The 18,517-nt window shown below is 50.0% G+C and overlaps 1 protein-coding gene across 1 annotated transcript in view; it reads right to left on the bottom strand.

Moving 5' to 3' along the window:
• Nucleotides 1-18,517, bottom strand: part of Pcbd2 (pterin-4 alpha-carbinolamine dehydratase 2) — a 53,519-nt gene that overhangs the window by 34,755 nt on the left and 247 nt on the right. Inside the window, exons 2-3 of the mRNA XM_032884251.1 lie at nt 16,639-16,796; nt 11,861-11,992 (exon numbers count right to left, since the gene is read on the bottom strand). Coding sequence (XP_032740142.1) covers nt 11,861-11,992; nt 16,639-16,796 — 290 coding nt within the window. The remainder of the gene's footprint in view (nt 1-11,860; nt 11,993-16,638; nt 16,797-18,517) is intronic.

Below are 18,517 nucleotides of genomic sequence, written 5' to 3'. Positions count from 1 at the left end.
ACCCAATCGCACTGCCTTGGAATCACAATACAACCCATGCAGGCCTGAAACCTGCAGCACTTCTGTTGGATCTGAATTTGGTCACCACACAGTGGAAGGACAGAACCCATTCCAGCAGGCTAACCTCTGACCTCCACACATGTGCAGTGGCATGCCACGCCCACACAGGCCCAAATGAATAAGTGCAATTAAAAGAAAAAAAATTCAATTCCCAGCAATCCTCCTGCCTCAGCTCCCCAACTGCGAGGATTCCGCATCTGGCTGCTTCCTGCCCTCTTGGATCACTGCCTTCCTCTGGATTCTGGGATATGATAAGAACCCATTTTTCTCCCTCTTAAGTCTCCCTGGGCCTCCTGCAAGCTGCTCTTTACCCAGCAGCAGGTGGATGGAGCCCGGAGCTCCCCTCGCACACTACGGTTCCTCCCCGGGTGGTGCCACCTTTTACCTCCGCTTTTTCCCACACACGCCTGTGACTTCCCTATGGCCGATGCCCAGATCTCATCTGAGTTCCGATCTCGGAGGTAAAACCCTGTTTACAGAGCTGGCACCTGGACATCTTACGGCAACTCCTACCTAGCAGTGTCCAAACCAGGAAGCATGGCCGCTGTACCCAGCTGTATCCAGTTCTTCCCCAGCTCAGAAAACAGCCCTGCAACCGTCTGGTTCCTCCGAACTCTGAACAGCATCCCTGATGCCCTCCGTGCCTCTTCCTCTCCTCCCCAGTCAGAGAACCTTGGGGATTCTCCTTAGTTTGCTTTTTTACTTCTTTTCTCATTACTCACTTTATTTACATCCATTTTCTCATCTGCACGGTTTTGGGGGCACAGGCTCTTGTGTAACTTAGGCTGGCCTCAAACTATCAGCGTAGGTAAGGCTGACTTTGAACCCCAGTTCTCCTGCCTCTGCCTCGCAAATGCTGGGGTTTGAGGCACCTGCCACCGTGCCTAGCCACACTTCCCCTGTCTGTTACATCTAACGTAAGTGACTTACTAACTGTTCACTATGGGGTCTGTAAGAAGATTCTAGAAGTGGGAGGATGTGGACAGACGCGGACAGGTATGGACAGAGGCACAGGTGGGCGGGGGCAGGGACTGGAGGGAGAACAGCCCTGACGTAAGTCACACAACCCAGTTCCCAGTTCCAGTGGCCTCTAAGGGCCAGATGACCCTGAACAGAGAGGACAACCAAGGGACATCACAGAGTACAATCCTAATCTCTAAACAGAGAAGCTCTTTGCATGGTTTCATGAGCACGATAGGGTCAGAGCAGGACCATGGGCAGCTTTAGAAATCTCTGAAAAGGAGAAATTCGCCCAGGAAAAACAACAGGAGGCACTGGGACTGTTTGAGCAGACACTAGACGCAGCGCTGTGACATTTAGGCCGAGTAGATACGTGGGGAGCGTCCAGGGGAGAAGCAACCAAAGCTTCGGCTGTAACTGCGGGTGGCAGAGGCACCCACTGCAGCAGCCCAATCCTGAGGATGACTGGGCACTGCCTGTGTCTTCAGCTCTGACCTGGCACCTCAGATAGGTGATGCTGCTGAGGAGACGAGCAAAGCTGGGTGACAGTGACAAGAGTCTGCTCTCAGTCACCCCAAGCTAAGGCAGTGGGAAGCCGTGCCCCACGAGGCTCCACTGCCCCCTGGAGCCCAGCGCACTGAGCTGGCCTCAGGGTCCTCGCTCCCTCCCTGCCCTCAGCAATCCATCCTTTCTGTCCTCCGGGACGGACTCCAACCCCACTCCTACAGGCACATCTAGAGGCACACCTCAGCTCACTAGAGCCCTACACGGACCCCAGGAACCAGGACAACGTATAAAATCCACCTCTTTGTAAAACGTGGGTGCCCCGCCTCCCCTGCAGATGTGGGCAGTCTTGTAGACAGATGAAACCATGAACCCCGTGCTCTGTACAGATTCACCCGTCCACAGCTTGGCTGGAGGAGGCTAGCCCCTCAGTGCTTGGCACACAGTGCCTTGTGCCACTCCCTAGACAAACGGCCAGCTCATGTGGGCCCCCCTACCCCGCTCCATCTGCCAACTGGGTGCTGTCCCAGGCACCTGGGCATTCCCACACACAGGGCTGTGACAGTGGAAGGTGGCACACGTGAGGACAGTTTGATGACTGGCTTGGTAGAGGACACAGCCTTGCCCTGCTGGCCAGCAGCACAGAAGCAAACAGACTCAATCACGGTGTTTGCAGTTCTGACAGGGCTAATTTTAATAGTACCACTGAATGACCTTTCAGTGTTCAGTGGTGACACACAGGCTACTCCCAGGTGAGAGTGGCTTTGTTTGTGTCACCTGGTAAGTATCCCTTTCTCAGGACGGTTGGGTGCAAGCAGCTTAAGGAAAGCCATTCCACGGGTTGTCCTTGGAAAACAAGATCCCTGCTTGAGCGTACCAATAAAAAAGGAGGCTGGGGATTCCAGAGCTGGGGATAAAGGTCTGGCACCCGCTATGACATGACACAGTGTGACAAGTCACCCCATAACCTCAGTGTGGCTTAGTGCCATCCTGTAAGACTCCATGGATGAGTTAGCCAGTCCTACTCTACCCCAGACAGGCAAAACAAGGCAGGGAGAGCAAGCTAGCGTGCTTACAGCTAGGGCTGGAGAGGTGCTCGTGGTTATAGCACCGACCGCTCCTGCAAGAAGACCCAGGTTTGGTCCCCAGCACTGACACGGTGGCTCATAGTCATCTGCAACTATAATCCCGGACGATCTGAGGCCCTCCTCTGAGGGCTGCAGGCACCAGGCATGCCCAGTTACCATACCTACACAAAACGCTCGCACACATAAACAAACCTGAAAGAGCATGGCAGAAGGGAAAGGACGCAGGACGGTCAGAGCCAGGAAGAACCTCCCTTCCCACCCACCCACGCCAGCGGACCACGTCAGTGACCAGCCACGAGCCAACCTGCTGGAATGCAGACACCGTTCTGTCCTGCTGCTGTGAGGACATGACCAGCTGCACGGTTCCGACACACGTTCCTGTCACAGTCGTAAGGCAGCAGAATTCCATGCAGAGGCACAGACGGCCTGAGGGGGAGGGGCAAGACCCAAATCCTGGGGAGGCAGCGTGAAAGGCCTCTTTCCAATTGCTGCCAGCAGCTATGGACCGGCCGTTGCTCCTAACCCACTTTCAGTCTATTTAAGCAGCTCCAGCAATGCCGTCCGAAAACAAACACCTTCATACTTCCCGAATTGTCTGGTCAGCTAAGCCTAAAGCGAGCCCCTCTTGCCCACTTTATCCTGGTAACCTCAACACAGGCACTTCGCAAACCCTAAACGCTACACCTCGGGCTTTATACTCATGAAGGCAATGTACAGAGGTGGAACTTATGTCAATGAGCTTCAGGACCTTGTTTTTATTTGATACTAATCATCACAGCACTTCTAGAAGAACGTCCGCTGATAGCAACGGTCTAGCCCCGACAGGGCTGGAACTCGCCGTGCTTTCCAGGCGGCAGGGCCGTTATCTGTGGAAGCAATAAAGAAGCAGTGAACGCATCAACCCCAGCAGAATCATCTGCAAAGCATAAATCTGGAACGCCGTCCTTGTCGGCTCAGGTTGCTTTTTTTTTTCATTCTTCGCGCACCTGATTTTGCGCCGTCTGCGAGAGGGCAAGACAAACACTGTTGAGGAAATTATATTTCTTGGCTGTCTGACTTTTATAAAATGCTCGGGCTAATTTCTGTAAACATGAGATTTACTGCACGGGCAAGAAGAACCGATATAGTCAGAAGCCCATTTTTATTAAAGGGCGGCGTGGTGAGCACTACGGTTTTTGCGCTGTGTGGCATCAGTTACCTTACTGACACCTGTTTTACATTTGCCCCCGGCCAGTCTGTGTGCAAAGTCTACTAATACACACTAATAGCGCTACACCTGTTACATGGTACGAACAGCGGAATCAAGAGCCCAGAGACAATGCCATCGGCTGCAGCCCCCCTTTCTCAGTGGACAGCAACACCAGCGTCCCCAACACCACTTGACAGCATCACACAGGCCCTGAAACTGCCAGGAAGAAAGTCTAAGGTGAATGCCATCCGGAGAACAGACCACTTCCATAATGTTGGGCTAAACTACGGCTATCTCTATTCTCCAAGGAAAACTAAGGGAGCCTTTATTCTTCAAAGACTTCTTTCACTTTTAGATAAAGTGTGTGTGTCCATGTGTGGATGTGTCCGCACCTGAGTGCAGGTGCCTGCGGAGGCCAGAAGAGGGCGAGACAACCCCTGGAGCTGGGGACACAGTGCTTGTGAGCTGCCCCGTGTGGGTGTGAAGGCTAAACCCAGGTCCTCTGCAAGAGCAGCGTGTGCTCCTAACCGTTGAGCCAGTTCCCAAAGGACACATCCCTGTTTCTGTTTTACTGTGGTCACAAAAGCCATCAGTGGGCACTTTAAACAAAAGTACTGTCTGGGACAACCATGAACCTTCAGCTTATCCCTTCAGAAATACAAACACTAGCCTCTCCTTTCAAACAAAATGATACTCTCTGCCCACACGGGAACATCACCTCTGTGGCTGGGGGCAGAAGACGGGGTACAGAGGGCCTACCATCAGCATCAGATAGTAATAACGGACTCACACCTCTGATGTGCACAACAAGGAGCAAACAGCAAGTGTGTTCCCACGCTAGCGGCCAAGGCCTCCATTAACATACTGCCAGGGACTGGGACTCTGAAGACTGGGGCCCCCATCGGACTTTCTTCTGGTGTCAGGAGGCCACTGAGGTCACCGAGGAGCTCGGAATGTTAACCCTAAGCCTTCTACCAATTCTTCAGCACAAATTTTTTTATAAATTCTCATTTTATTTTTATAGTGTCTAAGTATTTTGGTTACATATATGTCTATACGCCACATGCAGGCCTGGTGCCTGCAGAAGCCAGATAAAGGCATCGGATCCCCTGGAACTGGAGTTACAGAGGGCTATGAACCACCATGTAGATGATGAGACGTGAACCTGGGTCTTCTTGAAGAAAAGCCAGTGCTCTCAGCCACAGGGCCATCTCTCCAGCCACTCTTCATTGCAAGTCTTTAAAAAGAAAGTAAGTCACATCCTTTTGGCCCGGCAAGAGACACATGTTACAAACCTCCAAACCACGTCTGGGTACCCAAAACACCACCACCACAGAGGGCATGCCTACCACGAGCCAGGCATTTCCCCCGGGCACCCAACCCCCACCCTCACCCCTCTCCAGCTCCAGCAATCCCTCAAAAGGCCACGAAGGCCAGTGCAAGGAAACGAAGTTTACCCTTTGCCTTGCAAAAGGTGTTGAACCAGCTACTGGGTTGGACAACATAAAAATGTCCCCTTTGGAAGTGAAAGCTAGGACAAGCCAGTTCATGCCACTCAATCTCAGGTGGCCAACTGCTGGCCGACTGGCGGGCCAGTAAGAGGCAGTGGTGAAGAGGCACGGGACCTCATCCAGGAACTGGGGGAGTAAATACAGCAGCTCCCAAAGCCTTGGGTCCCCATCTTTACCAGCAAGAAACCCCACAGAGCCTCTACCCCGAAGCCCTCACAGGCCCAAAGGCTCCTAGACAAGTACAGTGCCTAGCTAGCTAGGCTGCTTGCCCAGGCCTGACGCTGAGTGTGTGCTCTGCCTACAAGAGTGGCCCCAGGCACCCAAGGGTGAGGGCAAAAGAACAGCCTTCCCAGGGCCCCTCTGGGCTCCTTCGCTGCAGACTCCACCAGCCGGCTCTGGCAGAAGCTGCTCCCTGGGTTCTGAGACCTCACAGGCTGCCCTTGTAAAACTTAACATGTCCTCCTTTTGAAAGTTTCCTGTTCGCGCCATCATACCCAACACAGTTTCACGTTCTGAAACACACACCTACGCTGACTGCTCAGTGCTGTTTCTGTTCCTTCAAGCCTCTGCAGGTGACAAACGCCCAGCGAGTTTATGTCAGTTACGGCCTCTCCCTCCTTGTGTCCACACGAGCAGAAAAGCAGAACTCCTTTGGGGATGCCAGCCCCACCCTCTCTGGATCCAAGCACTCTGAACGCCGAAACTCCTCGCCTTAAGACCAAAATGCCTCGGCGTGTCCGTCACCTTCCAGCGCCACCGTGCTACCGAGATGTACTGCAGAACCGACAGATGGCACCAAGGGTAGACAAAGCAAGAATGGACAGCTGTGGCCACTTCGCCAACTATACCAGAGGAAGCCGGGGATTTTCCCATTTACAACCAGCAAGTATGGATACCCGTTTAAAATATCAAATGAATTTAGAGTATATGGGACGAGCCACCTTTCACAATGAAACCTCTCAAGAGATGCTGGCTACTTATTATAGCAAAGCCTAGGAGAACCCTAAGCTTAGCAGAACAGGTTTTTTAATCCAAGACGAGATCACTGAAGACACTCTGAAAATGCGTGGCTGTTTTCCACAACAGTAAATGAAACAGAGGACAAAGCCTGGGATACCGTGTGACACACGCTAATAAGCAAGCCGCTTAAAACCCGTAACGCTCAGCCAAGTGTAAGCCCGAAAGGCTGTATTTTATTTGTTGTTTTGAGACGTAGTCCCACGTGGTCCCCGCTGGTCTTGATCCTTTTGCTCCCAGCTCCCAGCTACCAGGGTGACAGACGACACCACTGCGCCTGGCTAAAAGACTTTATGTGGTACTGGAGAGATGGCTCAACAGTCAAGAACACTGGTGGTTCTTGCAGAGGACCTGGGTTCGATTCTCAGCACTACACAGACGCTAACAACCATTTGTAACTCCAGTCCCAGGGGATCCGTTGCCCCCTCCTGGCCTCTGTAGGCCAGAATGCATATGCAGGTGTAGTACACAGACATACACGCAGCCAAAACACTCATGCATGTAAAATACAAATGAGCCTCTTTTTAAAAGACTTCACATCATAAAATCAAAAGACGAAAGAACCGAAAGAAACAGCTGGGCCTAAGTGTTGCACACCTGAAACCCTAGAACCTGGGCATCAGACAAAAGGATCAAAAGTCTGAGACTAGCCTGAGCTCCCTGGTGAGCTCCCTCCTAAACATAAAGTAATAAATAAAGAAATAAATAAAGAAATAAATAAAGAAACAAATAAATAAATGTATGTTAACAATTTAAACCTGAAGGGGTTGGTTAACTCAGCGGTCAAGAGCACTGACCGCTCTTCCCAGGGTCCTGAGTTCAATTCCCGCAACCCCATGGTGGCTCACAACCATCTGTAATGGGATCCAATGCCCTGTTCTGGTGTGTCTGAAGACAGCGACAGTGTACACACATACATAAAATAGATAATTAAAAATAATTTAAACCTAGAATGTGGAGGCTAGGCAGATGGCTCAGTAACTAAGAGTGCCTGCTATGCAAGCATCAGAATCCGAGTGGGGTGTGTGTGTGTGTGTGTGTGTGTGTGTGTGTGTGTGTGTGTGTGTGTGTGTGTGTGTGTGTCTGTGTCTGTGTCTGTTCTGTGTGTGTTCTGTGTGTCTGTGTCTGTGTCATGTCTGTGTGAGAGAAAAATAACTCTCATGCTTTTGGCCTGTGTGGCACATTGGTATAATCCACACCTGCACCTTCATACATACACACACACACACACACACACACACACACACACACACACACACGCCTGAGAACAGAGAAAACAGAGGCCCATGGAGCTTTGAACAGTCCTGCATACCCAACTTGCACAGAAGCAGGCCTGTATCTAGTAGGTTAGGACCACCAGAACCTAGGTGTTAACCCCACAGGCCTTGCTAGCTGGATGAGGAGAACAACAGAGTAACTCATGGAAGGCCCTGCTTTTGAGTCCTAGCAATGTCAGCCTTAAAAACTGAAAAGCCGGGGTTGGGGAGTTAGCTCAGTGGTAGAGCACTTGCCTAGCAAGCGCAAGGCCCTGGGTTCGGTCCCCAGCTCTGAAAAAAAAAAAAGAAAGAAAAAAGGAAATAACTGAAAAGCCACCACCACATGATGCACGCCTTTAATCCCAGCACTCGGGAGGCAGAGGCAGGAGGATCTCTGTGCGTTCAAAGTCAGCCTGGTCTACAGAGTAAGTTCCAAGCCAACCAGGGCTACCCAATGAGACTGTATCTGGAAAAACAAGCAAACAAACAAACGGGGGCAAAGGTTAACAAGAGCCTCCCAAGTACCTTCTGTATTGCCTGCTTTCTTATTTCTGTGACCAAATACCTGGCCAGAAGCAACTGAGGGCGCAGGGGCCTGTTTCTGCTTCTATTTCCTCGGGATACTACCTGTCATGACAGGGGGCTGCTGTTGTGGTTTGCCCTGGAGTTATCCGCTGCCCCAAGGACTCAGGTGACTTCATCAGAACCTTCTCCCCATTTAATTTGTAAAATACAGGTAAGGGCAGGTACAGAATAGAACGAGGCCTGTCATTGGTCGAGAAGGAAGGATGGGCGGGAGAAAAGTTTGAGAGAACATGGAGGCTGACGTTAAGATTCCACGCTGTGCCTTTACAGGTTGTTATGAATGTTCTTAAGGGATGGATGTGTACAGGGCTTTGTATGTCTAGGTGGGCAATTATATCTTATCAATTGGATCAGAGGTTGTTGTGTTGTGTGTTCTTTCATGTGCAGATTTAAGTGTCAGAGAGTGTTCGACCGCTAGTCTGGGCTGCTACTGAGTTGGGATGTGTGTTTCTGGCATGGTGGCAACCTGCCTTGGGAACTAGATGGGTAGAGAGATTGCTGCCAGGCTCAGAGAGAGGCCATGTAATATGAGATGGAGCAGAGTGGGTGAGACGCTTTGCTGACTGAGTTTAAGATATCTACCAGATATCTTACGGTACCGCAGTGCCAGATCTAGTGAGAGATAAAAGACAGCATTTTATTTTATATAATTTCACAACAACAAGGCGGGGCAGCGGGACCGTTTGCATCGGCATCAGGGACCCCAGACTCACACTAGTGCTGCTCACCCTCTCCTCTCCTTAGTTCAGAACCACAGACCTTGGGGTCACTGCCCACATTCAGGTGAGTGAGGTCTCCCTTCCTCAGTTAAAAACACACATCCCAACTCAGTAAAAAATGCTCTCATCGGGCTGGAGAGATGGCTCAGCGGTTAAGAGTACCCGACTGCTCTTTCAGAGGTCATGAGTTCAATTCCCAGCAACCACATGGTGGCTCACAACCATCTGTAAAGAGATCTGATGCCCTCTTCTGGTGTATCTGAAGACAGCTATAGTGTACTTACATATAATAAATGAATAAATTTAAAAAAAAAAAAAAAAAAAAAAAAAAAAAGCTCTCATCAAAACAACATACGAAGGTGTGTTCCTAATGTGATTCTAAAGTTAGACATCGGGCAAAAAAGATGGCACCCGTGTTTTGTTATTCTCTGAGTCAGGGACCCTCTTCACAGACCAAGCTGATGTCACGCTGGCGTCGTCCCGCCTTGGTTTCCTAAGGTCTCCAGGTATGCACAGCAGCTGCTCCTCTCTTCTTTTTTTTTTTTTCTCTTTTTTTCGGAGCTGGGGACCGAACCCAGGGCCTTGCGCTTGCTAGGCAAGTGCTCTACCGCTGAGCTAAATCCCCAACCCCCTGCTCCTCTCTTCTGAACCTCACGGCCATAGCACCGAAGCCACTGTGTGACCATCGTGAGTGAGGAAAAGCAGGAGATGATGACATCTGCCCACAGTCAGGCAGGAGAGGGATCAGTGCCACACACCGGAAGCCCCTACTAACCGACCAATGCCTCTTTCTCCATTTAGCCCTATCTCCTCTGTGTAGTTTCCCTGAAGGTGAGACTCATAAGGGCTGACTCACAGACCTGCCCTTCCCCTAGCAACACCAATGGAGGGCAAAGCTGGTCCCTCCGAAGGTTCCCAACCTGTTAGAGCAAGCTGGAGCTCACCACCAGGTCTTTACTGCTCTTCCTAGGATGCTACGCACAGTGTGTCCTCTCCCTCTCAGCGACGATGAGCGACAGGGCCCACCTTGCCAGTCCCTGGTGTGTTCTGGTTGTGTGGGTAGGAATAGCCGGTCACAACACCAGTGCCAGCTCTGGCCTCTCTCCTGGTAGAAGTCACAGAGCCTGCTGGGAAGGGAGTCCCAGACGTAATACGGACGCTGGCTCCCCTGCCTGAAAGCTGAAGTGAGAGGCCTAGGCTGTGAACCATGACAGTGAGCCATGTGACAGTTACCCAAGATGACCTGCCCAGCTCCCTTCCCAGCCTGGCTTCAGTGTGCTGGAGGACCGACTCAGGGCAGGGCCCGAGGCAACGCCACTGTGAGTACTTTAAGCCACATGTTCAAGCCCAATAAATTAGCCCAGGCTTAAAGGAGTCAAGCTGTACACATGTAAGAATTTTAATAAGCTTGGAAAAGGCTACCTGGAGCTACGTACGGCTTACTGTACCAATGAGTCTCCCTGCCACCAGCCAGCGTGCTAAGCCCCTGACAAGAGCTGTAGAACTTGGGAGGCGGCTTTCTCAGGAGTTGGGGACTTGCCGCAAACGGCTGCCAGCCAGACGACAGGAAAACAGAACAGGGCAGGCAACTGAGTAGAGCCAATGGCATTCACCGGGGGGGAAAAAAAAACCTGCCAAGGAAGGGTTCCTCTGGTGGGAACCCGGTGCTCACACACCCTTGTAGAAGCCAGCAAACACTGCAATCAATGTCTACACGGTAATCAACGCCTGTTTGTGCTCAGAACCAAGTTACGCACAATGGATAGCTAAGCAAACACGGTCTCTGACTTCTAGATGCCAACACCTAACATAAATAAAAACAATAAATCTGCCCGAGGGATTACCGAAGTAACTGAGCAAACATGAGCCAGTCCAAAAGCAGTGACCTCACGCAGAAGCGGTGAAGTAATCGCGAAGGCTAAGTCATGGGAGACGACTCTCTGAACAGGGTGGGGCCCCAACAGAACAGTTACCTGTGAAGGTGGAGTCTCCATGGGGGAGGTCAGAGTTTGAGGAAACGTTCGGGGGCTGGAGAGCAGGCCAGAAGGGGGCGGGAAGTGAGGTGCAGCTTAGGAGGGAATTTAGGGGCACAAGTACAAGGAGGTTTTTTTTTTAAGTGCCCTGAAAGAGTAGAGATAGCAAGCAGAATATGTTTCTCAACTGGCTTCATTCATGCCCCCTTCTAGTATACAGAAGACACTCACGTCCTTATCGAGTGTTACTTAAAATTCAGAAGAAGACTAAACCTCTTACCCATCCCTCAATGGAAGCTGTAGCAGCTTCAAAATCTGATACGCATTCGTTCTCATTCTGTCTCCTCCCCCACCGTCTCTCTGCCTGTCTCTGTCTCTGTCTCTGTCTCTCTGTGTCTGTCTCTGTCTCTCTGTGTCTCTGTCTCTCTCTGTCTCTCTGTCTGTCTCTCTCTTTCTCCTTCCCTCTTTCTCCCTCTCTCCCTCCCCATCCTCTCTCTCTCTCTCTCTCTCTCTCTCTCTCTCTCTCTCTCTCTCTCTCTCTCTGTGTGTGTGTGTGTGTGTGTGTGTTGGATAAGGTCTCACAACTCAGATGAGGCTAGAACTCACTATGTAGTCCAGGCTGACCCTGAACTCACAATCCTGTCGCACTTTCCCAAGTGCTGGGGCTACTGTACAAATACCGTACAGTACTGATTTTCCAAGTAACACAAAATCAACCCTTGCCCAGAGCTAGAACTGCCCAAGTCAGAGAGAGTCTCTGTTGTTAACTCATAAGAAAGAGGGTGGGGGTTGGATTTGCTCAGTGGTAGAGCGCTTGCCTGCATGCGCAAGGCCTGGGTTCAACCCCCCAGCCCAAAAAAAAAAAAAAAAAAAAAGAAAAGAAAAAGGAAAGAAAGAGAGGTGGATCCTGGTCTGCATGGACTGACAGGCAGGAGTCACAGAAACAGCAACAGGACACACAACCCAAACCAGGGATGTCAGCCATTCACAGGGATCACCTGGTTAAAATTTTTGAAGGAGAACTCTTTGTAGATGGCGTCTCTCTCGCTCAACTCCGACCACCCTGCTGCTTTCAAGTCAGGAATAAGCTGGCTCCTCTCCTCTGGCGTCAACCACTGCGCATCTGAAGACTAGGGAGAAAACAGATTTCCTGTGTGAAGGGGCAGGCATTTAGTTAAACTCTTCCCATAGACTTATACTGCATTAGGGAAAGATGAGGGAAAGAAGTCTCAAGGGAAGCAAATTCCAGCCATCTCTCATGCTTCTCTTCTCAAGATAGACAAGCTGTGTGGGCTATACAGAAGATGGCTGGTGCCCTGTCTCCTACTCCGCGTGCTGCCTCAGACTCCACAGTTCAGCAACTCTGGTTTATTTTTTTTTATTGTTTTTTTTTTTATTAACTTGAATATTTCTTATATACATTTCTGTTATTCTCCTGCTTCCGGGCAAACATCCCCTTCTTCCTTGCGGGTGTTCCCTCCCCATCCCCCCATTGCCGCCCCCTCCCCCAACAGACTAGTTCACTGGGGGTCTGTAGCAGGACCCAGGGCTTCCTTCCACTGGTGCCTTACTGTCATTGCTACCTATGAGGTCAGAGTCCAGGGTCAGTCCATGTATAGTCTTTAGGTAGTGGCTCCCTGAAGCTTGGTTGTTTGGCAGCAACCTGGTTTATTACAGGTAAGACTAAGACTTCCACTGGCCTCCTGACGCCGCGCAACTCCAGGATGCACAGAAGAGGCAAACAGCTTTTTAAGGAAGCTGCTGGTGGGACTCTAACTCCTGGCCTATGCTCTCTGGATGGAAGGCCAGCACCTTCCGTCTCTAGAGCTCACTCGCACGGTGAACTGCTTAGAACGGCGTGGTGCTCTGAACAGGAATGGCCTCACAGACTCCTGTGACGGGAGTGTTTGTCCCAGTGGGAGTGGCACTGTTAGGAGGTGTGGCCTTGCTGGAGGAAGTGCGTCACTGTGGGGCGGGCTTTGAGGTCTCCTAAGATGTATCTAGTGGGCTTGCAGTCTCCTTCAGCTGCCTGCAGATATAGAACTCCCAGCAAACCCAGCGCCATATCAGCTTGCATGCCGCCATGTTTCCCTCCATGAGGATAATGGACTGAACCTCTGAAACTGTAAGCCAGCCCCAATTGAACTCTGTCCCTTGTAGGCGTTGCCATGGTCACAGTGTCTCTTCACAGCAATAGAACCCTAACGAAGGCAGATGTCTGCTCTCTTTCATATATAATGAAAACCCTTCTACAGAGAGGTATGAAGCGTACTTATCCATGGAATTTTGTATAACAGCCTCTGGAGTCCATAGCCCCTCTACCACAGGCAAAAAGTCCTTGCCTTGCTATTAGAAGCACCAGTAAAACAAACTCTTCGTGTGGCACCGGACCGCCCAGAGCATGCACAATACCTGCCTGCACTGCCTACTCATCCCTGCTCTCCAGGCAGAGGTCACAACTCCGCACTTTGGCCATTCGACCTGTGCCTTTCTTTTTTAAAAGATCTATTTATTTATTTAGTAGAGGAGAACACTGTAGCTGTCCTCAGACACACCAGAAGAGGGCATCGGATCCCATTACAGATGGTTGTGAGCCACCATGTGGTTGCTGGGATTTGAACTCAGGACCTCTGGAAGAGCAGTCGGTGCTCTTAACCGCTGAGCCATCTCTCCAGCCCCCAACCTGTGCCTTTCTTAGCTAACTAAAAACACTGACCACCATGGACCCCCTACTACAAACTGTGAACACAGCTTCTCATTCCAACTTAAGGGCCTACGGCCACCTCATGCCTCACCCACCTCTACAAAGAGAATAACAATGGATAGAAACATTTAAAGGCCTGGAATCCAAAACGGGCGTTTAATGTTAAGAATTAATAGCCAGGCATGACGGTGCATGCCTTTAATCCAAGCACTCAGAAGGAAGAGACAGGGGGATCTCGGAGTTTGAGACCAGCCTGCTCAACAGATTAAGTTGAGCAGGACAGCCAGGGCTACACAGAGAAATCACATCTCATAAAAAAAAAAAAAAAAAAAAAAAAGAAGTGGTTCTGAAATATCTCTGTGTCTCTCTGTGTCTCTGTCTCTGTCTCTCTGTCCCCTTACCTCTCTCTCTCGGAAAGGGTGGTGGTGGTGGTGGTGGTGGTGGTGGTGGTGGTGGTGATGGTGGTGGTAAGTTCTCACTAGCCCAGGCTTCGCCCTGCCTCAGCCTCCTCAGTGCTGGAATCACGGACACGCAGCATCAAACCTACTGAGTTCTGACATTTTCCACACAGACGTCCACTGTAGGAAATAAATCTCGCCTGTCTATCAAACACCTAAATGCTTTAAGTCCACTCAGAGCATTTCAGGAAAGAAACAACTGTTAGCTTTTCACAGGGAACTGACAGCAAGGAAAATCACGAAGCACACTATGGGCTATGCTGCGGTCACCCAGAGGCTGAAGAGGCTGTTTTTCTCTGGGGCTAGGCTAGTCCCAACCTTATGGGGGGGAGATCAAGCCATGCAGGACGATCATCAGGGATGCCCCCCCAGCACCAGGGACTGTAGACAAGACTGAAATGGAGCCGCTTCAGCCGTGTAACCAAGGGCCCTACAAAGACATGCATGGCTTCAGCAGAACCCTGTGAGGGTTTTTTGTTGTTTTATTTTCTAAAGCTTTAATGACTTCTATTCTGTGTTTTGCCTGAGCATACATAAGCACTGTGTGCATGTATGTTGCTGAGAGATGCCAGAAGCCATCAGGGACTGAAGTTACAGGTGGTCGTGAGCCATGTTGGTGCTGGAATGGAACCCAGGTCCTCTGCAAGAGCAGCCAGTGCTCTTGACTGCTAGGCCATCTTTCCAGCATGGTCCTTCTTCGTAACAGCCTGGGGATGTTTTTCATAGATGTGGAGGGAGATGTAAGGAACCACAGGAGCTGGGCAGTGTAGGCAGTTAGCTTTCTAACTTCTTATGTTCAATGCTAACTTTGGCCTCTCTGGGTTCCAAGGTCCTTAAGTCTATACGGGGGTTTTATAGTATCAAAATGCCAAGAAATGTTTGGTTTGATTGGGGCTTTGTTTTGTTTTGTTGTTTTGTTTTATTTGTTTCCTTTTGTTTTTCAAGACCGGGGTTTCTCCTCGTAGCCCTGGCTGTCCTGGAGCTCTCTCTGTAGACCAGGCTGGCCTTGAACTCACAGATCCACCTGCTTCTGCCTCCTGAATGCTGGGATTAAAGATGTGCGCCATCACCGTCCATCTGAACTTTTTGGTGCTTGAATGACTTGAAGAGATCTTTCACTAAGCAAGTGGTTTACGACTTAATCTCAGTGCTGGGGAGGCAGAGGCAGGTGGATGTCTGTGTTTAAGGCCAACCTGGTCTACATCTCCATTATAAGGTGGAAGGAAAGACAGGGTTGAGAGAGGGGGAAAGTGTTGAAAGGAGGGCGAGAAAGAGAGATCTTAAATGTGATGGTGTCCAACACATGGCAGCCATTCAAATCAAACCTGTTGACTCATTCCTTCCCAGACACCATAATTTTATAAGATCAGCAGCACCTCAGAGAGGAGCATGCCGTGGTGGCAGTAATCAAACTGAGCTATTTTACATGTTAAAGAAATTTCACATGGAGTGTGGTGGCACACGCTTGTGTGCTTGGGAGGTGGAAGCAGGAATGTATCTGAGTTCAAGGTCAGCCTCAGCTACATGAAACTTATCCACTGAAGACAAAGCAAAATGAAATTTCATTCCTTCTTTTATTGGGAGAAAGGAACCAGGTAGGAGAGAGAGCGGAATTTAGTGTGCCTGAATACATCTGTATGGAAATTTATCGTAAGTAAATTAATTTTTAAAAAAGTTAACTAAATGCAATGACTAGACCTGGATTATGCCAGAAAAAAAATTTTTTTTCCTCTAAAGTCATTAGTCAAACACAATGGACGTTATCTGCATAATTTTCTGACTTCAACAATTCTACTACGTAATATAAGAAAAACTATTTATTCTGGAAAATGTATTATAGAAACTTTACAGGAAAATAAATCATGTCTATGACTTATTCATTAAAAAAAAAACGTTATCGAATAGGTTCTAACGAGCGCCTGAAAATGAAATGGTGCGCTCCACGCTACATTTTCCACTAGATGGAGCTGCTTGTTAAAAAAAAAAAAAACTTAGCCTCGGTTTACTCTCCCTCCCCTCCACCCCTCACCCCTTCAATGAACACCCCCTCAGATGGTCTCACAGCACACCTCACCGGGTGCGCGGTAATCCTCCTGCCTCAGCCTCGCTAGATGCAAGAATTACAAGGCACAACGCACGGCCAAAATCCGAAAGTCTGAAGTAAGAAAATTAAATGTCCCCTTTAAAAGTGGTGAGAAAAATCGATGTGCCCTTCAAAAATAGGGAAAGGGAGGTGGAGCGGTTACTAATTCTTCCTAAAGCTCTTGACCCGAGACAACACGGTTAGCCAATCACTTAGGAAGCCACCCCAGGACCGCTTGTAGCACACAGAATGGCCACGGCCCATCATCGTCTTCACATTTAGATTTTTTTCCACGACATTGTCTCCGGTGAGCAAGCTCAAAAACTACGGCTGAAACAGCCTGGGTGTTTTGTTTTGTTTTGTTTGAGGCAGGGCCCACTACGGAGCCCCGGCTGGCCTCGAACTCACAGATGTCCCCCAGCCTGAGCCACCCCCGCGCCGGGACTCCGGCGTGGGAGCTGCGGGTCTGCGCGCGCAGCCGCTCCCACCCAGCTGAAGGAAGGCCCTGCGTCCCGCGCGGGCCGCACTCACCATGGCCGCCCCGCTCGCGCCCCGGCTGCGCAGCGCGCCAACCAGCGCCCGCGCCGCCACTCCACCGCTGCCGCCATGGCCCCAGGCTGCCCGGCGCGCTGCCTGACGCGGCGCCGAAGGCCCCCGAGCCGGATGGCCGCTGCGCCCGCGGGGACTCGCTGCAGACCGAGCACCCTCCGCGCGGCGAGCAGCCGGGGTGCGCGGGGCCACCGCTCCCGTGGTCAGTGCTTAAAGACCCGGCCGCCGCGCTGAGCTCGCTCCTCTCTGCCGCTCCACCATACCGCATGCACAAGTGCATCACCGAGACCCAACCTGGGATCGGTGGGGACAACTATTCTCTTCCATGCCTTATGTGTGTACGTTAATCTTCATTATTCTTTTGCCATTTTTTTTCTTGCGATGTGACAATAAAATTCATTTTAAAGCCCGTGGTGTGTGTCGGGGGGGGGGGGATAACATAGTGGTGAGTTTTAAGTAAAATGTTGCAGCTCAGTTTATATCTTTTTGGTTTTTTACTAAGTAACTTTATTGTGTTCCTTTCTTGAGACAGTTTTCATGAAGCCCAGGTACAGAGTTGCAGAGGCTGGCCTTGAACATCTGTCTCCATCTCCCAGGAGCTGGGGATTCAGGACATGTGCCACCGTGTACAACTGTTATTTTTTTCTAAATTAGCACATTAGTATTACCAATTTGCCTGGCGCAGCGGCACACGCCTTTAGTCCCAGAATTCTAGAGGCAGAGGCAGGTGGAATGCTGGGCGTTGCAGGCCAGCCTGGGATACACAGCAGTCTAAAATACCAGTATGTTCTTATTTTTATCTGTTTTACGAAGAATTTGGCAAAGGGATATATTAAAGAGCTCATTTAACATTGATTTCACAATTGCTAGCAGTCTTATATCCCAAATGGACTTAGAAGAAAAGAATAAAGGCTCAAAATAACCTAAAATTTAGACTTCTTTTGCCTGATTAACAAGATGTTAACAATCTAGAAAAGCAAGACTCAGGATAATCTGAAGGTGCTGGTCAGGCAGCACTGACTTAAAATAATGTGGGTAACAGCATGGATTCCTTAAGGCTCATGCCTAAGGATCTGGTACAGGAGTTAAAAAAGTCTTATATGTTTATGAACACAGAAAATATTCTTGAAATGTGTATATTAAAGTGAGGATTCTTCCAGGACATGAGGTACAAGCCTGAATCTCAGCTCTCAGGACAGGCATGAGGACCTGAGGTTTGAGGCCAGCCTGGGCTACCGCTTAGAACTGAAAACAGACTGGTAGGGGGTGTTAACAAAGTGGTGGCCCGTCATTTTCCCACCTTCATGCCACTGTCTGAAGCCATGGCTTCCCAAATCTAGTCATAAAGCAGCAGGAAAAGGATGGGCGTGGCGGAGGGACATCAGAGGCTGAGCCAGTGTCTCAAACACTGGACAAAGTGACCTCAACAGTAATCTATCAAGCCAGGCACAGTGGCACTCGCCTTTAATCCCAGCACTTGGGAGGCAGACACCAGAATCTCTTTGAGTTCCAGGCCAGCCAATGGTGCATAGTGAGGCCCTTTCTCAAAAAATGCAAAGCATAATTTACTGTTAGGCCATTGGTGCTCATGTCCGAATTTAGAGAACAGTTTTTCAAGAGGTTTGTATAAATTATATGTTGTCTCTATAAGATTTTCTGTTTTTAATAAGCGTATGGAGGGGGCACATGTTATGGTATTATGACTCACAGAGGTCAGAAAACAACCTTTAGGAGCCAGTTCTCCCCGCCCACGGTGGGGAACACAGGGATTGAACTCGGGTCTTCACGCTTGGTGGCAAGCACCTTTATCTGCTAAGCCATCTCAGCGACCCAGGCTGTCTCTTCTAAATGTGTCCTAAAC

The sequence above is a fragment of the Rattus rattus genome, chromosome 14 (assembly GCF_011064425.1).
Source record: "Rattus rattus isolate New Zealand chromosome 14, Rrattus_CSIRO_v1, whole genome shotgun sequence".
In the NCBI taxonomy this organism is placed as follows: domain Eukaryota; kingdom Metazoa; phylum Chordata; class Mammalia; order Rodentia; family Muridae; genus Rattus; species Rattus rattus.
The sequence above is the reverse complement of the archived record's forward strand: the minus strand, read 5'-3'. Positions and strand labels throughout refer to the sequence as shown.